Source organism: Schistocerca serialis, chromosome 1 (genome assembly GCF_023864345.2).
Source record: "Schistocerca serialis cubense isolate TAMUIC-IGC-003099 chromosome 1, iqSchSeri2.2, whole genome shotgun sequence".
Taxonomy (NCBI): Eukaryota; Metazoa; Arthropoda; class Insecta; order Orthoptera; family Acrididae; genus Schistocerca; species Schistocerca serialis.
In genome coordinates this window covers 200,429,323-200,452,868 of record NC_064638.1, presented here as the reverse complement: position 1 = coordinate 200,452,868, position 23,546 = coordinate 200,429,323, and the positions used below count along the sequence as shown (strand labels likewise).

General features: G+C 42.3%; 1 protein-coding gene across 1 annotated transcript in view; it reads right to left on the bottom strand.

Annotated features, from left to right (window-relative positions):
- Window positions 1-2,268: 2,268 nt before the first annotated feature.
- The window catches only part of LOC126465336 (sulfite oxidase-like), a 140,915-nt gene continuing 119,637 nt past the window's right edge, over window positions 2,269-23,546 (bottom strand). Inside the window, exons 8-10 of the mRNA XM_050096298.1 lie at window positions 14,266-14,466; window positions 7,028-7,203; window positions 2,269-3,315 (exon numbers count right to left, since the gene is read on the bottom strand). Of these exons, the coding sequence (XP_049952255.1) occupies window positions 3,187-3,315; window positions 7,028-7,203; window positions 14,266-14,466 (506 nt within the window). The 3' untranslated portion in view covers window positions 2,269-3,186. The remainder of the gene's footprint in view (window positions 3,316-7,027; window positions 7,204-14,265; window positions 14,467-23,546) is intronic.

Genomic DNA, 23,546 nt, shown 5'->3' with positions numbered 1-23,546 from the left:
ACTTCATCCAGTCCCAAACATGCTCAATGGGGGACAGATCCGGAGATCTTGCTGGCCAGGGTAGTTGACTTACACCTTCTAGAGCACGTTGGGTGGCACGGGATACATGCGGACGTGCATTGTCCTGTTGGAACAGCAAGTTCCCTTGCCGGTCTAGGAATGGTAGAACGATGGGTTCGATGACGGTTTGGATGTACCATGCACTATTCAGTGTCCCCTCGACGATCACCAGTGGTGTACGGCCAGTGTAGGAGATCGCTCCCCACACCATGATGGCGGGTGTTGGCCCTGTGTGCCTCGGTCGTATGCAGTACTGATTGTGGCGCTCACCTGCACGGCGCCAAACACGCATACGACCATCATTGGCACCAAGGCAGAAGCGACTCTCATCGCTGAAGACGACACGTCTCCATTCGTCCCTCCATTCACGCCTGTCGCGACACCACTGGAGGCGGGCTGCACGATGTTGGGGCGTGAGCGGAAGATGGCCAAACGGTGTGCGGGACCGTAGCCCAGCTTCATGGAGACGGTTGCGAATGGTCCTCGCCGATACCCCAGGAGCAACAGTGTCCCTAATTTGCTGGGAAGTGGCAGTGCGGTCCCCTACGGCACTGCGTAGGATCCTACGGTCTTGGCGTGCATCCGTGCGTCGCTGCGGTCCGGTCCCAGGTCGACGGGCACGTTCACCTTCCGCCGACCACTGGCGACAACATCGATGTACTGTGGAGACCTCACGCCCCACGTGTTGAGCAATTCGGCGGTACGTCCACCCGGCCTCCCGCATGCCCACTATACGCCCTCGCTCAAAGTCCGTCAACTACACATACGGTTCACGTCCACGCTGTCGTGGCATGCTACCAGTGTTAAAGACTGCGATGGAGCTCCGTATGCCACGGCAAACTGGCTGACACTGACGGCGGCGGTGCACAAATGCTGTGCAGCTAGCGCCATTCGACGGCCAACACCGCGGTTCCTGGTGTGTCCGCTGTGCCGTGCGTGTGATCATTGCTTGTACAGCCCTCTCGCAGTGTCCGGAGCAAGTATGGTGGGTCTGACACACCGGTGTCAATGTGTTCTTTTTTCCATTTCCAGGAGTGTAGTATTAGTAGTGTGCTGCTTGACACAGTCACTTTGATTTAAATATCTAGATGTAACGTCGCAAAGAAATATCAAGTGGAATGAGCATGTAAGGATTGTTGTAGGAAAGGCAAATGGTCAACTTTGATTTATTTGGGTGGATTTTAGGAAAGTGTGGTTCATCTGTTAAGGAGACCGTATATAGGACACTAGTGTGACCTATTGCTGAGTACTTTTTGAGTGTTTGGGATCCACATCAGGCCGGATTAAAGGAAGACATCAAAGCAATTCGGAGGTGGGCTACTTCATTACTTACCAGTAGGTTCAAACGACATTCAAGTATTGTGGAGATGCTTTGGGAACTCAAATTGGAATCACTGGAGGGAAGGCGACATTCGTTTTGAGGAGCATTATTGAGGAAATTTAGAGAACAGGCACTTGAGGCTGACTTCAGAACAATTCTACTGCCACCAACATGCATTTTGTGTAAGGACCATGAAAATAAGATAAGAGAGATCAGGGCTCATACAGAGGCACTTAGACAGTCGTTTCTCCCTCATGTTATTTGCAAGTGGAACAGAGAAGGAAATTAGTAATAATGGAACACGGTACCATCTGCCATGCACTGTGCAATGGCTTGTGGAGTGTGCATGTAATTGTAAATGTAGATTGTGGAATGAAAGTGTTGCAGATGGACAGGTGTCAAGTCAAGACAAGAATGAAAATCATACATGTTTAAAGTGGACTGAAGAGAGGAAACAACACAATGAAAAGATGAAGAAATAATGCATGGAAAATATGAGAAAACATGATATGTGAAGAAGTGAAATTAAAATGTAATCCTCACATGACCTCAATAAGGGGTAAAGGGAATTTCTTAAAATTTCAATTTATAAATAAGAGTAATAAGAAGATAAAACATGTCAGAAGTCTTGATTTTACTAAACAGTGTAAGACTTGCCTTCCTTCAATTTTTCTTTTATTCAGTTTTAAATTATGAGAACAACCATTTCCTCCCCAGTTAACACCTTCATGACTTCTTGTTATATTTTGTCCCCAGGGCAATATTATCATTGTCATCCAATATAAATTTTGAAGACAGAACATTCCACAATACCTCTTCAAGCCAAGTTACAATAATCAAAACTACCCTTTTTATGTGTATTGAGTATGATTATGAAACATAAACACTTTTTCATATAAGAGTACATTTTATTTTTCAAAAAGGCTATGGTACAGTAAAAAATGTGTATTCTCAACAGAAGCTCATATCTGACCAATGTTTTTTGACAATAACTTTTTATATTCATTTTAACAAAGGTAAGCTGCTTTCCAGGTCCTACTTCCTTGCCATTGTCCCAAGGTCCTCTTTTTGCATGGTGTACAGCAGTTAGCAGCTGTGGTTAGTTATCTTCTCAATGTTTTACTCAGGTAACCACCTTGGGCTGCAGACTGCTGCACTGTATGCCAAATGTAAATCACACATATTTTCAACAAATAATAAAAATTACAACTGTACTGATCTTAATCTTAACATAAATAAGCAGTTGCATGTAAATGTAAATATCACACTTTTCTTGTACTGTACAGGCCTAGTCTCAAATTTAAACTTACAAAAAATTGGTCTCCATTCCCCACCCCAGATTACTTTTCAAAAAGCCATCTTCACTTATCCCCTTAGTGAACTTTCACCACCCAGCCCTTCATATTCTCCTGTCTCTAAGGCATACATTAACAGGATAAAAGAGTAAACATCTGTTGATATTAAGAAAGATGAAATGAAATGGGTAAGGTACTCGTATGATATATAATGACATATGCATCTCCATGCCAGATATTAACATTATCTAACTGTGTTTCTTATGAAATGATCAATTTTCTTGGGGAACGATCTATTATTAATTCTGATCCATGCATATCTCAATGGTAACTTATTTATTATGATACAGATCTAGTTTGAATGACCTTAACTGCATTTTACAGCATTTATACAGTTACATTATAAATAAGATTGCTGCATTATTACTGAATAACAGATTGAGATGAAAAAATAAAATAGCACCATTATTTAAATTACTAGGAACATATTTTCAGTCACATTTAATAATTTCAAGACTTAATGTTTACTTTCACTCTGTGGTAGGCATTGCTTAGAACACCACGGAGATTCCAGATATTCTCAAATGATTCTGGCTGAGTGTTGTAACCAGAATCAACAGCTTTGGCCCATATCTCCACCTATATAGTAACACAAAGAAAAATATATAAGTTACTAATGCCACAATAAAGAAAATAATGAAGCCTACAATACGCATATCACAAAAGAGCTTCAATGGATTAGAAATAACAGCCATACTCAAAATCATATCATGAAAATCTGCAGTCATATTTATCACAAAGAGTCATTAAAATGACTTCTTCTACCCTCGAAGTATATCATTGAATTACTAATATGTTAGTATATACAAACCACAAACACGCAGATTAACACAAGCACTGTGGTAATAGAAAGTTGTTGGTGGAGTATAAATAATAGTATATTGACAACTCAGTGATTCAACTATTCAGCAAGTTGTTAAATTTACTTCACCTGCTATTAACAACAGCACTGCAATTTCACTGTGTTTAAAATTTGCAAAAAATAAGAAACAGAACTGTCACTAAGTATTAAATGAGATCATCTCAAGAAAGCTATTCAGTTTTACTTTTTAACTGCATATTCTGAGAAATACTGAAAATACTGATATAAAAAAAGAGGTTAATGGAAACTAAAAGTCTCTGGGAATATAACTGAATTTTCTTTTTATTTTTTAAATGATTCTACTGAATTGAGGGAAAATCAAATTAAGTAATCATCTGCATGTATAACTTGCTTTATAAAACCTTTGAAGATACTGCAACTGTTTCTATAATATAGTTAACAGCACATGGATAGAAAAACAGACCAATTTATAAATGAAAATCCAATAGAAATCAATTCTGAGTGACAAAGTGCAGTGACCTCCTTGAACTATATATATATATATATATATATATATATATATATAAAACAATCATAGTGACAGTGTGAAGGAAACAGCAACTACTGTGAAAAGTTCCCAACAATGAAGTTAGATGTGGCGTTGCTTGCAGGTAGATAGAGAAGAAAGTAAGCTGGTACTTTACAAATTTTAAACAATATCCAAGTTAGTAGTTTGGTGTATCCAGGAATGAGAACAAAATGCTTTACAGCAGATGTCAACCTAGAAGACAAAATGTTGGATAGCTGGATTGTTGTCTTTGTAAATATTATAAATGAGGTGACACATAATGATGCCGATACTTGTACCATAAGTTTGATGAACTGCCTAGAATAAAACAAACTGAAAAATTGTTGCTATCATTTCACATTGGAATTATGTACAATATTTACCTAATTCTAAGATCAGGCTTTTCCAAAATTCAGCCTTTTAAAAATACAGTAATACATTTGTGGATTAAGCTTTGTCTGCTAAGGTGAAAATTTTTATATTGTGCAATAAGGAGGTGTCAAACTTGCAGATGAAACATTTGGTAGCTGAGGTCATGGATAGATTTAATTTGATCATTTCAGAGGAGTGTGTGGGGGACCAGTGTCAACACCTCAGCTGAGCACTAGGACAAATGTGGGGAAGGAAGTGGTAAGCAGGCACCAAATTTCATCATGCTGCCAACCTTCTTAGATACATTGCATTTTACGAACATCTACTGTGCTTAAACTGCTGTTTGGTGGATACAAATGTAATCAGAATTGAACTGACTTTACAAATGGACAAATACTGAATAGCAGTATACATTTCGACAAGAGATGAATTAATTCCAGCATAAATATATCAGTGAAGTCCGCCCTGATAGTTGAGTGGTCAGCACGACAGAATGCCGCGCAAAGGGGCCCATATTCGATTCCCAGCTGGGTCGAGGATTTTTCTCCGCTCAGGGACTGGCTGTTGTGTTGTTCTCGTCCTCGTCGTCGTGTTGTGTTGTCTTCCTAATCCTCTCATCCACCGGGGTGGCAACAGGAAGTACATCCTGCTACCCCTTCAATTAACCTTGCCAAATCAGACCATAACAATGCCAACCCTGCAAAAGTTCGGGACGCAGGCACAAGGAAAGAGAGAGAGATAGGGAGAGAGAGAGAGAGAGAGAGAGAGAGAGAGAGAGAGATAAATATATCAGTGAAGAACACTCAAATCACAGCACAACAAATGAAGCTTGATGTTCAATGACAGCGCCACTAAAGCTGCTATTGCTCCACAGTACTGTTGATTTTCAAGGTTGGCAATAAATAATGAACAGCACTATTAACACACAGTGTCACAGTTTCTACCAACTCAACAATAGGAGGCTGAGAGAGCAACATACTGTTGTCATTCACTTTGCTTAGATTGTCGGTGCTTTATAGAAAGTGAATTTTAGCACTCAATAATAATTGTAAATTACAGCTGTGGCTCTTTTCAGAGATGTGGACCTACAAGCTCAGAGTTCACAACTGGTTCACACAGACAATGTGACACTAATTTTAATTCAATGGTGATTGATGAATCAGGGGTCAATCAACTTGCAGCAGGAAGAAACTTGGTTGTCATGAAAGTGAATGTTTGTATGCACTATTATATGAAGAATAAATTAAAGAAAGAATAAATTAAAGAATGTCTGTTCTACATGTCAAACTTTCATGACCAGGAAGGTTACATGAATTGTTGTTCAGTATGTATGATAAAAATGCGAAGGATTACCAATTACTCGAATGCGCCAGAGACAGGAATTTTCCAACTGCATGCCTCACAAAATTCAAAGTAAGCACAGGCTGCTGCCCGAGCATGATCAAGAGCTTACATAACAATGCAGAAAAATGCTAGCTCAGTGACTTCCAACAGTGTCTGATGAGAAACTGCTTGTGTATCAGCATCAAATAATCAATTTGAGGAAACATATGGGCAATGTTGATCAGACAACTGTTTATTTTGATATGCCGTCAAATAATACTGTTGGTGTGAAAATTGTTACGTGTTCTTATAAGATGTTCTGGCAATGAAATGACAGAGTAACAGTAATACTGAGTGCTCTGTCAGATGGCTCCTTCACAGGAAAACCATACCAGTAGAGAAAAAACTGATACAATTTGAAGTAACCTCTGCCACACACTTCATTAAAGTTTGCAGAGTATAGATGTGATGTAAAATAGAAACAACTTTAGAATAGTAATTCATTATTCTTCCTTGGTAAACAATCGAATGTTAAGAAGGAATGTCATCAACCAATACAAACAGGAACTAAATGTTATGAATTACTGGAAAGGTATGTAAAAATAATCACAACTGTAGAATGGGGAGAGGACAATTGGGTTGAGAACCAAGCAGGCAATACTGAAAGACAGTCTGTTTCTCTTTCGTATAAAATAATAGAACTAATAAAAATACCCATTTCTGTGCAGAAGTGAGATTGTGAGATAGATCACAATGCATCCACAAGCAAGAACTGGAACATGGTAACTCTGCTTATGAACTATATTTTTCTTGTATACACTCAGAGGAAGTTCATAAGCTAATCTATCTTGTTTACATTCTATTTATGTGACAATCTCTTGTTCATTGCACTACATAGTTACTGTATCTTAGAATTCTCTTTGCTAACTGTACGTAAGACCTTGTTGTCTAGGTTACATTTGCAAATCTTTTTCCTCATCTTTCTTTTCAGATTCAAGAAAGAAGCAAGGCGTTTGGGTGAGAGAAGAGAAGTATACTCCATCTCTGTCACTTGATTTTTGTTATAATCTTTTGTGTCTTGGTATGGTCCTCATACAGCGAGTACAAATTTCTTACTCATCTTAACTACTGATAAAATATTGATAATTATGTTTAGGAACTTCATTATTAAGTGTCTGTTCAGCACAGACTTTCATTTTTGGCTTGATTACTTTATGAAGATGTACCTTTTTAGTTCTTGGAGGTATTGGTATCTCAGCCTTCCATAATGACCAAGCCCAATTGTGTGGTGCTTTGGCAGTTGAATCCTCGTCAGTTATTTCAGCATTGTGCCATGTTTTACCCTGGTCTACTGTAATGTCAACTCTAATTATCTTCTGACCACCACCAGACCATGCATAGCCTGAAGAACAAATTGTATACAACTAAAACAATTTGTTATAAAGTATCACCAACAATTTTTTTAAACATGTAACAAACAAAACAAAATGGCAAACAAAAACTGAAAACAATATCCAACAAAATAAATTGGTCATCAAGTCCAGTGGAAACCTAAAGCAAAGTATAATCAGCTTTATCAAACAAAGTATAATGTTATTCTGGAAGAATATAAAAAGTATGGTGAATATGTCTTTACTATCTATGTTAAAAATCACAAACTTGATATTCCAGAATGAAAATTAAATTTGTATATAAGAATGGATAACTGCTTATTGAACAAAATGACCTACTGACAAGCAGACAGGCTTGAAGGAAGGACGGTGAACTGCACAGTTTTCAGACTTCAGAGTTGAAAAGCATGTATAACCCCCATCCCTTCCACACACACACACACACACACACCACACACACACACACACACACACACACACACACACACAGAGAGAGAGAGAGAGAGAGAGAGAGAGAGAGAGAGAGAGAGAGAGAGTTGTTTCCCCTGCGCGCGCGCGCGCGTGTGCGTGTGCGTGTGTGTGCGTGCGCGCGCGTGCACGTGCACACTCTATGACAGATATTTCTGAATGCTGAATGCTATGCAGTTTATCTTCTTTTGAATGTGCCTGTGTACCACTTGGTGCCTCATCTATTTTGCGCATATAGCATACCAGCTTGATTCAGATGAATGTGTATACAAATTCCACCACCAGTCAGGTATACTTTTATTTTAAATTGTATGTAAACGCATTCCACACCCTGCAGATGCATCTTTCAGTGCTCTGGTTTCTGACCAAAGCACATGTGGGCAGTGTGGCTAAGTAATTCTGGGTACAATGTAGTGGCTGTAGTTAGTAGGAACACAGCACAAAATGTAATGTGTTTTTAATAATTATGGACATACCACTGTATTCAGAGTTATTAAAAATAAGTGCTATGAATCTGCCACACTGGCAAGTGTAGTGGGACGAAATTAAACGTCACCCATCCACCAAGTCAGCCCAGTTTGCAGGTGACTATAAGTTTAATTTAGTTTTTGTTTATGTGTTTTCTTATTATTTGTAATAAATGTGAATTATCTAAAAGTTTTGTATTTTTTTTTTTATGTGTTTCATGTACGGAGAGATCGGCGCAACGAACGGGGACAGCATCTTCGTTGCCGCGACCAGAGAGGAAATTGCTGGCCGCTATACGTCGCGGGTCGACAGCCAAGGAGCAACAGAAGATCCTGGAACCGAGTTGTTGCGTCGTGTTTCTAAAAAATTAAAAATGAACTTTTATACTCTTTTTTGTACAACAATGACGTCATAATGAGCTTAGTCTTATTGAAATGTTAGTCACTGTCTGTCAACGCTCAAGTTCACATCTGTATGTGTAGGAAGCTAATAAAATAGTGTATGCTACTAAAGTTGAAACACGTGTCTTGAAGATTTATTTATGAAGAATTGTGTGAACTGATTAATAATATATTTGACAAGATTATTGATTCAGACAGGGTTGGCCGAAACTTTGAATCTAAAAAGTTTATTTAATGTGTGATTCTGATATCGATTAGATCAAGATAACGTGTGTCGATATAATTTTCTGAGGAAAAACAAACGAAATTTAAATTGGGAAAAAGTTACGAAAACCAATTGGCCCAAGTGATGTAATTCTTTGCATACGACTCAACGGATGTTTTACAGTTTCGTTCAAGAACCATTCTATGAAAATTTAAAAAGAATGTAAATAATTTTTTGAAGTGAGTGTAACTGACGTGGGTGACGAAGTCTGCACATGGTCATACATATATCAAACGAAAACTAAAACGTCGTTACACCACACCGTGGCGACCTTAGAAACAGGACTTGTGTGCAACTAAGGCACACAGGTACGAAACGAAACATCAAGAGTCCTTCCGAAGTCAACGCGAGTTTTCGTGGAGCCTTCACCAGCCAGCGGCGACTTCGCGGGTGTGGGCATCTGACGGAGTGCAGCCAAGCAGTACGGTCACGCAGTTGTTCCACGAGAAGGCGCGTCTGTTGGGCAGCAGCTGAACGCTGCAAACCCCGACAACCTTTTTTCTCCCTAAACTAATAGGCCCAGTACGTCAGCTGCGGGGCGTTCCTCCGGCTGATATTAGAGGTGTTGCTGAGGGCTTCGCCTGTCTACGGCGGTGCCGGGCGTGGTTGCAGCCAGCGACGTTTCCGGTGTTCGACTCAGCGTCCTGCCGGTTGCGGAAACGGGGTCGCAGCATCTCAGCGGCTGCATCGACGGCTGTTACATCTGCAGCCCATAGCAGCACACTGATCATCGAGAACTACAAATTACAATATTAAGTGTCCGGTGAGTTTGTTTCAAGTTGGAAGTGGAGTGTTGTATATAGGGAGTGTGCTTTTATAGGATTGTTGATTACAAGTCTGCGTGCGTAAATAGTTAATATCTTACAATAATGTCGGGAAGTGAAATGTCAGACGAAGAGCAATCTATGTCCGATAGGAGCATGAGATCCCTTTTTAGGGCGATCGCTAAATTGAAACAATCTAATGAAGAATCTACTGCTAGATTAAAAGAGGAATTAAAACAGGCTAACGAGGAATCTACTGCTAGATTGAAACAGGAACTAAAACAGTCTAACGAAGAATCTATGGCTAGATTAAAACAGTCTAACGAGGAATCTACTGCTAGACTTAAAGGGGAGCTAATAAAATCAACAGACAGGTTGCAGGAATATCTTAATGAAACCAGTCGAGAATTAAGTGATAAAATAGAGTCTTCTAAAGTTGAAATGCAGGAAAAATTAGTAGGACTTAGTAATAAGATTGCTGATAATTGTAAAAGGTTAGAAGAACATATCCAGGAATCGCGCGAGGAAAAAGCTCGCATGCGACACGATATTACTGACTTAACCGACAGACTAGATAGTGTCAATATCTTAGTTGTAAATGAAATACAGAAAAATAACGATATGTTACGAGATGAATTTTCTATGCAAACAGAAACTGTTCGCAGAGAATTATTGAAATCTATTAAAGAGGTCTCTACCAAACCTGTAGAGATTTCTTCAATAGATAATGTAGAATTAGAGACATTAACTCATCAAGTAGAAAAGGACCATACCGAAATCGAAAACATGAAATCTTTAATTACTGAAATATGCAGTAACCTTGAGACTGCCAAAGATAATAACATTGATGAAGGTACAGAGCGTTCACATCGTGAACACAGTGAAGAATCGATATTAGCTAATCGCGTATCCAATACAGAACTGCGGATACAGGAAATTACTAAACGGTTATCGGAATTAGATAATAACGAGAACATTTCAGGTAGCAGAGGTAATAACATAATCAGAGACAACAGTCGCATCGAATTTGCTAGCTCGGACGACAACAATATGAATAAGGCAGTCACGGCAAGCCAATCCGATGCAACTCCGTCTCTGCCAGCTAAACAAAATCCGACTATTTCTCTCGCAGAATGTCTGGATGACATAACAACAAATTCAAATGTAGCAAGTCGATTTCCTGTATTCAAACCAGGAGGCGAACTGCACCCTATAATCTTTATAAAAGCTTTTGAAACATCATTATCTCCTAAATGGAGTAATGAAAAACGCATTCAATTTGTAATAGGACATTTAGAAGCAGAAGCTGCGGAATGGGCAGTACTGCATAGAAATGAATTCAGGGATTGGGATGATTTTGTTAAGCAGTTTAAACAAAATTATTGGTCAAGACGAAAACAACAACACTTAACTTTAGAGTTGTTAGCCCCTCCTCCATATTCTAAACGGTGGAGAGGTTCTAGGAATTATTTTGAATGGAATTTAAACCGTGCTAAATTAATTGAAAGTCATCTAATGCGAGTCCTAAGTAGTAGGTTACCGTATTACATAAAGGAAAGAAAAATGTTATTCTACGAATTATACAAAACCTTAATAATGGGGACGAAACAGTTAACACCCGGGGTGTGTGGTTATATTTTAACGACTTGTTGTATTGGAAAGCACAGAGGGAACACCAGAGATGGAAAATCTGCATTCCGGAAACTGTTGTGGACGAGTTAATTACTTATATTCATGAAGGTTACGGGCATTTTGGAATTCATAAATGTATTAAACATCTAATGAAGTATTATTATTTCAAAAATATGTCACGTATTGTGAGAAGTATTATTAGGGCTTGTGAAACCTGTCAAAAGGTTAAAGTTAATAACAAATCCAAGCGTTATAAATTATATGCTGTAATTCCTCGAGGTTTGTGGGATCTATTATCATTAGATTTTTTCGGCCCTCTGCCTCGGAGTTCAGGAGGATTAACATATGTGTTTGTTGTAATGGAATGTTGGTCCAAACATGTGAAACTGTATACTTTGAAACGAGCGAATACAGCAAGCGTTATACGCTGCCTTACCCGAAATTACTTTGTTAACTGGGGCATTCCTAAACGACTTATGTCTGACAACGGTAGTGCCTTTATTAGTCAAAGATTTCAAGATATGATAAGACAATATGGAATCAAACATATCTTAATTTCGAAATATCACCCTCAAAGTAATTTAGTAGAAAGAGTCATGAAAGAATTAGGACGATTATGTAGAACTTATTGTGCACATAAACATACTCGGTGGGCCAAACTAATGCCTGAATTCGAAAAGATATTAAATGAATTGCCTCACCTAACGACGGGATTATCACCTATAGAAATTTTAGGCAAACGAATTATAGGTGAGCCTTTACTAGCTGCTTTACCTTGGCCACCAGTAAATGAGATACATCAAGATATTCCAGACGAAAAAGTTTGCGAACAGATTGTAAAAAATGCCGAACGGAGAATTAAAAGTTATAATCAACAGGCTGTAGAACCCTCATTTCAGGTAGGAGATCTTGTGTTAGTACGATCTCATCCTAAAAGTTCTAAAATCGATAAGGAATGTAGAAAATTCTTCTTTATCTTTGAAGGTCCATATGTTGTACATAAGATTGTACATCCCAAAGCATTACTTCTTATGGAACCTTCATCAGGTGTAATTAAAGGATTATATAGTGTTGATCAAATGAAACTCTTCATTCCTAAATAAGTTAATATTTAGTATATGTTACATACGGAAGAGCGTTCATAGTTTATTCATGTGAAGTTTTTCGTGATAGTTACGTATTATTTTAAAGAATGAAACAGAAAGCTTAAACAAGTATTCTACAATAATCTACTGGTACTTCAAAAAAAGAGAAAGATAACCAAAAGGGGGATTTATATGGAGGAAATTTTGCTCTTAGGTCTGAAGGAATTTTGCGTATTTTAAATTTACTCGGATAGTAGGAACCAAAGGGGATGGTTGATAGTTTTAGGGACCATGGGCGTCCAGAGCTATATGGCTCACGAGAACATAGCAGAGTGCCTTTAATAGAGGTTTGTAATAGTGTTAATATAGAACACACCAAACGGGGCTCTCTCGCTTGGTTCTCCTAAATAAATGGCCATTACCCAACAAGGTGTCCGAAGGTAAAGAAAGCCGTGCCGAGATTCTAAAGAGAGTTTTGCTTGATTTCTTCTTGACCTCAAGCATAAATAAGGCATTAGGGAAGAGAATGACGTAAAGTAAATAGTACTATTAGTTATTGTGAGAAACTTATTAGTAATATACATTCTTGAAAAGAATAACTCTAGTAAATAAATGAAACTGAAACTAATCTATCACAATTTGAACGCTCTGTCCTAATGTACAACGTTAAAGAACGTACTAAATTAGTATTGATTAGCAACTATTAACTGAAGAGGAGCAATCTCCCTATATTCGGTTACGAATTACCATAAGAGCACAATTAAGAGTAAATGACAAATAGTCACAACGATATCGTATTAAAAGGATTAAATCTCTCTAATAGCAAGGACTCTAGGTTACGTAAAATGTGAGGAAAATGTATTAACAGTTAAATATTGTATATTGAACAGTTTTAATTTCGGTTAAAACCTGACAAACTGAGCTTGTGGGTGGGGTATGTAGTGGGACGAAATTAAACGTCACCCATCCACCAAGTCAGCCCAGTTTGCAGGTGACTATAAGTTTAATTTAGTTTTTGTTTATGTGTTTTCTTATTATTTGTAATAAATGTGAATTATCTAAAAGTTTTGTATTTTTTTTTTTTATGTGTTTCATGTACGGAGAGATCGGCGCAACGAACGGGGACAGCATCTTCGTTGCCGCGACCAGAGAGGAAATTGCTGGCCGCTATACGTCGCGGGTCGACAGCCAAGGAGCAACAGAAGATCCTGGAACCGAGTTGTTGCGTCGTGTTTCTAAAAAATTAAAAATGAACTTTTATACTCTTTTTTGTACAACAATGACGTCATAATGAGCTTAGTCTTATTGAAATGTTAGTCACTGTCTGTCAACGCTCAAGTTCACATCTGTATGTGTAGGAAGCTAATAAAATAGTGTATGCTACTAAAGTTGAAACACGTGTCTTGAAGATTTATTTATGAAGAATTGTGTGAACTGATTAATAATATATTTGACAAGATTATTGATTCAGACAGGGTTGGCCGAAACTTTGAATCTAAAAAGTTTATTTAATGTGTGATTCTGATATCGATTAGATCAAGATAACGTGTGTCGATATAATTTTCTGAGGAAAAACAAACGAAATTTAAATTGGGAAAAAGTTACGAAAACCAATTGGCCCAAGTGATGTAATTCTTTGCATACGACTCAACGGATGTTTTACAGTTTCGTTCAAGAACCATTCTATGAAAATTTAAAAAGAATGTAAATAATTTTTTGAAGTGAGTGTAACTGACGTGGGTGACGAAGTCTGCACATGGTCATACATATATCAAACGAAAACTTAATACGTCGTTACACCACACAAGAAATCATATGAAAGGAAACCAAAGCATCTGAAAATAAATCCAAAAAGTCATTGTCCAGAACTTGAAGTTACCTGTGACAAAAGAAGGAATTTATATATTCATTCATCTGATATTTACAGTCTTCACTGTTTTAGTATATGACCATGTAATTAATTTCACTAACATAACAGAGATTATAATACCTTTTACAACAAGCTTCCCATTTACCAGGGAAACTGTCTCGCCTTGCAGTGGTGTACAGATTGCGGAAGTTACAGGAAATTCTTGAATAGCAGGTGATTTACTGAAATCCACAGTATCCCAGTCCACACTGGGGGAAAATCCTTTATAATCTCTCTGCTGCCACTGTGAGTCACTTTCCTCTTCAGAAACTATGATACGGCCTGTTCAAAAAGTAAAGAACATCTCAAGTATAAATTAGATACAAAAGTGGTACTAACTAAAATGCCAATTGCATCATAATGTATATCACATGGTAGCACCATCAATGCAAATATGTTTAGTGGTGTGCTGGAACCACTGGAAACTCATGCTGCATGCTTGCCAAAAATGATCTTCTGATTTATGATAAACATAACACTGTATATCATAACTGCAACACGGTTAATGACATTTTTAGATGTGACTAATTTCTTCACCATCTTTTCAGTCCTCCTACAACTGCCAATGATTTTCACCTCAATTTACATGTCAGCTCATTCCTTCAAATAATGTGAAGTCCAGGAAGAAATAACAGCAATATGGAAAGAATCAATTGCTACTCACCACATAAGAGTAGCCATTGAGACACAGAACAGGAACAATGAAAAAGAATGCGAGAAATGTTCAGCTTTCGGACTATGACCTTCATGAGAAGTATAAACACACACACACAACTGAAACTGCCATATCTGGGTGAAAGTCCAATGACAACTGCATCTTTTGATAAGCAGCAATCTAGCTAGGGTAGGCAGTAGGATAGGAAAGAAGGGCGGGGCACAAATGGTGTGGGACAGCAGGGAAGAGGAGGGGGAAGATCCTAGTGCTACAAGTGAGAGTGTGCAGGGGTGGACAGGGTAGGGTTGCATAGTGCAGTATCATGAGGCTGTGCTGTGGGAGCGGGGAGGTGAGTGGAGAGAAGCAAGGAAGGAGAAATGACTGTATATGTACATTGGTGGGACAGATGGCATGTGCAGTACTGGTGTGGGAGCAGGGAAAGGAAGGTGCTAAACAGGTGGAGCAGAGAGACTAATAAATATTAAGGCCTCAGGAGGAGGGGGGGGGGGGGGGTGTTATGGGAACAAAGGACACGTTACAGGAAGCTTTCCCATCTGCACAGTTCAGAAAAGCTGGTGTTGTTGGGAATAATCCATATGGCACAGGCTGTGAGCAGTTATTAAAGTGAAGCACATTGTGTTGGGTGGTATGCTCAGCAGCTAGGTCATCCAACTGTCTATCTGCCACAGTTTAATGGTGGTCATTCAACTGGGCAAACAACTTGTTAGTCATGCCTGCGTAGAATGTGGTACAGTGATTGCTGCTAAGTTTGCAGATCATGTGGTTGCTTTCATAGGCAGCCTTGCATTTCATGGACAAGGGAATGCCTGTGACAGGAGTGGAGCAGGTGATAGTGGGAGAATTTATGGAACAGATATTGCACCTACATGGATTGCAGGAACATGAGCCACAAAGTAAAGGGGCTGTTAGGGGCAAGGATGTTGCATATATTGACTGGGCAATGGGATACCACTGTGGGAGCGATGGGTAATATATTGGGGTAATATAGGAGGATATTCCTCATTTCAAGAACAATTACAATAGTCAAAATCCTGATGGAATGTGTATTTGTTGCAAGGGAGTCAGTATGTGGGGGTGGTAGGTGACTGGGGAGACACGGCATGGAAGATATGTTTCTGGACATGGTTGGGAGGACAATTTCAGTCTGGGAAGGACTCAATAAGAACCTTGGTATATTTGAAGAGAAACTGCTTGTCACTACAGATGTGATGAGCACAGGTGACTAGGCTGTATTGGAGGGACTTCTTGATGTGAAAGGGATGGCAGCTGTCAAACTGGAGGTATGGTTGGTAGTTGGTAGGTTTGATGTGGATGGGGGTACTGTTGTAGCCATTCTTCAGGTGGAGGTCAACATTGAGGAAGGTGGGTTGTTGGGCTGAGGAGAACCAGGCAAAGCGAATGGGAACAAAGGTGTTGGGGTTGTGGAGGAATGTGCATAGGGTGTCTTCACCCTCAGTTCAAATCATGAAAATGTCATTAATGAATCTGAACCACATGAGAGCTTTGGGACTCTGCATGGTTAGGAAAGATTCCTCTAGTGACCCCTGAATATGTTAACATAGGATGGTGCCATGACAGTGCCAATTGCTGTAGTATGGATTTGTTTGTAAGTGACACCCTCAAAGGGAAGTAATTGTGGGTGAGGATACAGTAGGTCACGATGACCAGGAAGATGCTTTGGAATCAATAGGGCACTGAGACAGGAAGTGTCCAATAGCACAAAGGGGTTGGGGATGTTACTGTAGAGGGGTGTGGCATTGACAGTGGCGTTGGATGGTAAATGATTAGTCGGCTGACTGGGAAGAGGGGCCCAAACAGTGACATCATCGGTTCCATGGTCTAAGATTGCACACATTATGGGAGGAACAACACAAACAGCACAGTCCAGTCAAGAGGAAGGGAAAAGACAAGCAAAGAGGGAAAAGGAACATCACAGCAGCAGGAAGAGGAAAGAACAGGAAGGGGTTGGATGGAAACAGGAAAGCAGGGGAGCCCCAGAAATGCTGCTTGCAGCGGGGCACCAGCTCTGTCACCGATCCGTCCTGATACCCACACCATACCATTATCACAAAACAGGGGGGACAATACCAGGAGAAGAAGACACGAGAAAAAGGAAAACAAAACTGCACAACAGACCAGACAAAATGTTAGGAAAAAGGCAGGGAGAACCTTGCTGGTGTGGAGCCAAGGCCAAGGTCTCCATAAACAACACCTACGCTAACTGAGGGACTCAAATTCCAAAGAAAAATTCAAGGAATTAAACCTGAGAGGACAAACCACTTTCACGAAGAAAACTGAGGAAGATGTAACCATGTGATGGTCGCCTGCTAACACCTGAGGCAAGGCAGGAGGGCATATTTAGTGCAAAGGGCTAGAAGGTGGGGGCTGTGGTGTCACCGCCAGACACCACACTTGCTAGGTGGTAGCTTAAATCGGCCGCGGTCCATTTAGTACATGTCGGACCCGCGTGTCGCCACTGTGTGATCGCAGACCGAGCGCCACCACAAGGCAGGTCTCGAGATACGATAGAGCACTCGCCCCAGTTGTACGGACGACATTGCTAGCGACAATACGGACGAAGCCTTCCTCTCATTTGCCGAGAGACAGTTAGAATAGCCTTCTGCTAAGTCCATGGCTACGACCTAGCAAGGCGCCATTAGCCTTACCTAGTTTGAGAGTTATCGTATAAATGTCTCAAGAAGAACGCTGTATTCATCAAAGAATAAAAGTTAAGTATAAAGCAGCTACGTACTTTTCTTGCTACCATTCAATAGTTATCCTGTTCCAGACTTGACGCCAGTCGGCGTGTGTGTACGCGTGCCTTTCTTTCGGCTCCCTTCCCAGTGTGGCGTAGCACGCTTGTTACGCCACAACAGATTGGCGACGAGGATGGGATACGAACCCACGCGTGCAAAGCACGGCAACGCTGATGCGTTGTCCCGTTTGCCTGTTGCTGAGGATAAAGCATTCGATTCTTCCGAACTTGCTTGCATGTTCATTGATTCGGAAACCGATGAAGTGGTCGAATCGTTTCCGATTGATTTTCGTCGTGTAGCTACAGCCACAGCTGCTGACCCGGTCCTTGCTACCGTTTTGCGTTTTGTTGCTACGCAATGGCCTTTGTCAAAGTCTCGGATCGAGGATCCGTTGGTTCACAGATTTTTTGCTCACAAGGAGAGACTTTTTGTTCGACGTGGTGTTTTGTTATTGCGTTCTGATAATAATCAGTCCCGAGTCGTGGTCCCACGTTCGTTACAGTCCTCTGTCTTACGGCTTCTTCACCAAGGACATTGGGGTATAGTGCGAACGAAACAACTTGCTTGTCAGCACTGTACTTGGTTCGGAATCGATGCTGCGATAACGAATATGTATTCTTCTTGCATGGCGTGTGCCGAACAACAATTCGCACCGCCGCGGAAAGTCTTTGCATGGCCAAAAGCCACTTCCCCTTGGCAACGCTTGCACATTGATTTTGCTGGTCCATTCTGGAATGCTCGATGGTTGGTTCTGGTCGATGCCTTCAGTAATTTTCCTTTTGTTGTCCGGATGTCTTCCACGACGTCCTCCGCCACCATCCAAGCGTTGTCTGCTATCTTTTGCATTGAAGGTCTTCCGCAGACTATTGTTTCCGACAATGGCCCACAATTCATGTCCGCAGAATTTCAGTCATTCTGCCAGGCCAATGGTATTCAACATCTGACATCCGCGCCGTTTTCGCCTCAGTCAAACGGTGCCGCTGAACGATAGGTCCGGACTTTCAAGTCACAGATGTTGAAATTGAAAGAGTCGCATTCTCGGGAGGACGCCTTGTTGCTCTTTTTGTCTTCGTATCGCTCTCAGCCCCGAGATGGTCGCTCGCCGGCTGAGTTGCTCCACGGTCGTCCTCATCGAACCTTGATGTCTTTGCTGCATCCGCCGCATCAGGTTCCTGTGCAGCGGCAGACTCCTGCTTTTGCTCCAGGCGACGTTGTATTTTATCGCAACTATCGAGGTCCACGGCGTTGGCTCGCAGGGCGCATTCTTCGCTGCCTCAGCCGCGCGATGTATTTGGTTTTGGGGGCCTCTGGTGAGGTGCGTCGGCATCTCAATCAGCTGCGCCTCTGTCGTCGCACGGGTTCTGCCGCTCCCCGTCTGCTTTCAGTGACGGTGCCGTCCGGTCAGCGCCCTGGGGACCCATCTACTGGCTCGCCTCATCCCCAGGTGTTACCGACGATGCCTTCCATTTTGCCCCATGGTGACGCGCCGCCGCCGCCGCCTGTTCTCCCGCCGGCGCCGCCCGCATTCAACGCTTCACTGCAGCCGCCAAGCGCCTCCCTGGGTCACGCGCCGCCGATCGCTTCCCGTGACCAGCCGTCCTCCGCCATGGAACTCTTGCCCGCTCCGGACCACATGGCGCCTTCGCGCGTCGGCTACCCCGACGCAATGGAGGTCGACCCTTCGGCCCCTCCTGTCTCTTTACGGGCGCATACACCGCCTGTTGACGTGCACCCTGGAGTAGGTTTTCAGGCGTTTCCTAGCTCCCCTCGGACCGAATGGCCGGGTGCGGGTGGCACAGCCTCGCCTGTTGTTAGGCTCCCCACCTCATTGCATACGTCAACATGGGGTCCTCCCCACGGTGGGCAGAAGCCTTATCACACGACCGTTCGCCGATTTGCGGGGGAGGAATGTGGTGTCACCGCCAGACACCACACTTGCTAGGTGGTAGCTTAAATCGGCCGCGGTCCATTTAGTACATGTCGGACCCGCGTGTCGCCACTGTGTGATCGCAGACCGAGCGCCACCACAAGGCAGGTCTCGAGATACGATAGAGCACTCGCCCCAGTTGTACGGACGACATTGCTAGCGACAATACGGACGAAGCCTTCCTCTCATTTGCCGAGAGACAGTTAGAATAGCCTTCTGCTAAGTCCATGGCTACGACCTAGCAAGGCGCCATTAGCCTTACCTAGTTTGAGAGTTATCGTATAAATGTCTCAAGAAGAACGCTGTATTCATCAAAGAATAAAAGTTAAGTATAAAGCAGCTACGTACTTTTCTTGCTACCATTTAATAGTTATCCTGTTCCAGACTTGACGCCAGTCGGCGTGTGTGTACGTGTGCCTTTCTTTCGGCTCCCTTCCCAGTGTGGCGTAGCACGCTTGTTACGCCACAACAGGGGCAGTCTAGCATAATATGGATCACCATGAGGGAAGTCCCACAACTACAAAGGGAAGGGTGGTAGCTGATTGCGGCATAAAAACCCATGAATCAACCAAGTATGACTGATGCAAAGATAACAGAGGATGTTAGATTCCTGCAATACTCTGAGGGTCACTCATTGAGTCCATACATAACAAAACTCAGGTGAGTGAGGACCATTTACTGAAGCAGAGGGCCTGATAAATGGCCATCAATTCTGCAATAAACACCCCACATGTGGCAGGCAAGAGATGGTATTCCATGCCACAAGTCGACATAAAGGTCCATTCCACATGATTGGCAGATTTAGATCCATCGGTGTAAAGAACAATAACATCTTGAAACTCCTCCTAAAAGCATTTCGAACAAACAATGGCACACCACTGGAGTGATGGAGGCTTTCAGACCCCCTAAGAGAGCCATCCAAATCCAGGGCCAAGGAAATAACCAATGGGAGGTGGTCAGCAGAGATTGTGGGGAAGAGGACAAGGAGGCGAGATGGAAATCATGGCAGAGAGAAGTGAGGCAGATCCCAATCAGTAAGCCCACCCGAGGATGAGCAGCAGGCAGGTGACAGCCCAAAGCTGTGAAAAGAATAGGATAGGAAGGGTAACAGGGGAAGAGTGGATAGTGATGACATAGGAAACTAGAAGCTGGGACCACCGACTCATACGAGAGAGATCCCAACACCAACCAGAAGACTATCGACAGATCTAGTGCTAAAGGCCTTGGTGGCTAAACAGATACCACGACGGTGAACTGGGTCCAAGAGGAGCAGTGTGGAAGGGGCATTTGATCCATAAACTTAGTAACTATAGCCCAGAGAAGACAGAACTAATGCCCAATACAGATGGAGAAGGGTTGAAAAATTTGGTTTCAATGAGCCATGAGCACAGAAGTGAAGGACACTGAGTTTACGAAAACAGCCAACCTTCAGATGACGGATCTGAAGCAACCAAGTAATGTTGTTGTCAAAAAGAAGACCCAAGAAATAAGACTGGGGGGTCACATGCTGGGTATCAAGGCAGAGCTCTGTATCAAGATGGACCATAGTACGGCACAGAAATGCACCACACTCAACTTAATGGAAGAGAATTAAAAACCATGCAAGAGTTTGCATGTGGAAGCATGCCGTATGACACCCTGGAGCTGTCGTCCTACAAAGGCTACCGACTGGGAGCTAGCCCATACACAGAAATCATCCACCTACAGAGCAGGGGGAGGCCACAAGTCCTTTGACAGTGACAAAAAGGAGGACACTTAATACGGGGCCCTGTGGGATGCCAATCCCCCGGATCCGCAGAGAGCTGAGAACAGTACCAACCTGGACTCTGAACAACCGGTGTAACAAGAATTGATGAATAAAGATCAGGAGGAGACCCTGAAGACCCCACTCATGGAGCGTAAGGAGGATGTAATGGTGCCAAGTTGTGTCGTAGGCCTTACAAAAACTGAAGAAAACTTCAACAAGATGGTGGCACTGACAAAAGACCTGCCAAACTGCAGTTTCCTATACAAGCAGGTGATCGATCAGAGACCATCCCTCCCGAAAGCCACACTGGTAACACGATAAAAGATCTGAGATTCAAGGACACAACTGAGCTAACGAGCCACAATCCGCTCTATTAACTTGCAGGGGACACTGATCATGCTGCTTAGCCAGTAAATATCAAGGGACAATGGATCCTTGCCAGGCTTATGGATAAGAACCATATTACTATCTCTCCACTGAGAGGGGAAAATGCTTTGGAGCCAAATATGGTTAAATACCTGGAGGAGATATTGTGGAGGATTGAGGTGTTGAAGCAATTGGTTATGGATGGAACCAGGACCAGGAGTTGAATCATGGGAAGAAGAGAGCATCAGAAGATGCTCCCATTTTGTAAAAGGTTCATTGAAGAATTCCACCTAATAAGGGGTAAAACATAAGTGGGAATCTTCAGTCCACCATTTCTGGATGAGGAAGGCAGCTGGACAGAGGCTGACACCAATGGTTGCGAGTCATTCCATGAGAACTGATGTATCTATACAAATGCAACCTGGAAGGGCAAGGCCTGGAATGGAAGACTGCCACTAGCAACCTTGGAGGGTGTGGAATGTAGCCCACACATGCGACAGAAAAACCTATGGAGGATACAAAGTGTTCCCAACACACCTGCTTGCTCTGTTTGATTAAGTAATGTGCATTGGCGTGAAGACATCCAAAGGTAATAAGACCAGTGGAGGAAGGGTGCTGCTTAAGATGTTGCAAGGCATAATGACAATCACAGATGGCGGTAGCAATAGCTGTGCCCCACCATGGAACTGGCTGTCGGCAAGAACTGGCTGTCAGTAAACTGGGTCCGTCGAGTGGGGAACGGCAATTCTGGCAGTTCAGATTATCTTTTTGGACAGATCATGTAGACTTCATCAATACCACCTGACAAAAAAAAAAGTGTGAACACGACCTTGCAGATACATAGAGGCCAATCAGCATGATGGAAAGCCTAGCGGCGTAACTTGGTCATTGGGAGGTGAGATGGGAATGAGAGAATCAATGGAAAAAGACCAGTGTAAGGATCAAAGAAGAAGAAGGGGAGTGAGTAAATGATCAATGTAAGAGACAGTGTCACTGTGGGACTAAAATGAGTAGGGAAACCATCATTAAGAAGGCACAGTTTGTGAGCCACATGAAATTGGTCAATGAGGAGCCCCTGACTAGATCAAAATGCTCTGCCTCACAAAGGGTGATGGGTATTAAAAATCCTCACAAAGGAGGAAGGGAGGGGGAAGTTGCTGCAGATCAGTTAGGGCAGCAGGTGCAGGAGGCCTGTCAGGGGGAAGACATAGATTTCAAACTGCGACAGCAGAGTCCAAGTGGACCCAGATGGCAACTACTTCATTGGAAGCTGATCCGGTCCTGACAGAAAGTATGGAACCCGTGAAGGGTTGATGAGTGAGTAAATCAAAATTAGATTCCTGGAGAACAACACAAGCTGCTGAGTAAAAGGCAATAAGGGATTGCAGCTGTGGGAAGTGGTTGTAGTATCCATTACAATTCCACTGAAGAAGCATGGAGTGGGTATCCAAATGGGAGGCAAGCAGGCTGGGTCGCCATCCATCACCAACGAGGATGGAGTGACATCCATAAATAAGAGCTCACACTCAGGTTGTGAAGGGGGAGTTGATACCTCGAGGAGCAGTGGGGGAGGTCTTGTTCTGAGACATATGTTTCTTCTTCTTATTCTTCTCCTCCTCCTCCTCTTCATAGGACGAGGAGAGCAGGGTATGGAGGGAGAATAGGCTTCTGCAAGATCTGGAACTGACACTTCTCCGGCCACTAAGGGGCAGCAGCACTTGGAGGGGAGTGTGTGTGTGTGTGTGTGTGTGTGTGTGTGTGTGTGTGTGTGTGTGGGAAGCAGGAGAGGAGAAGAGGGAGAGAGTGGTGTAAGGAACAGGGAGGAGGGGGAAAGGACTTAACAGGGCAAATGTAGAAGCGATCAACAAAGGGTGAAGTCAGTCGTATTTC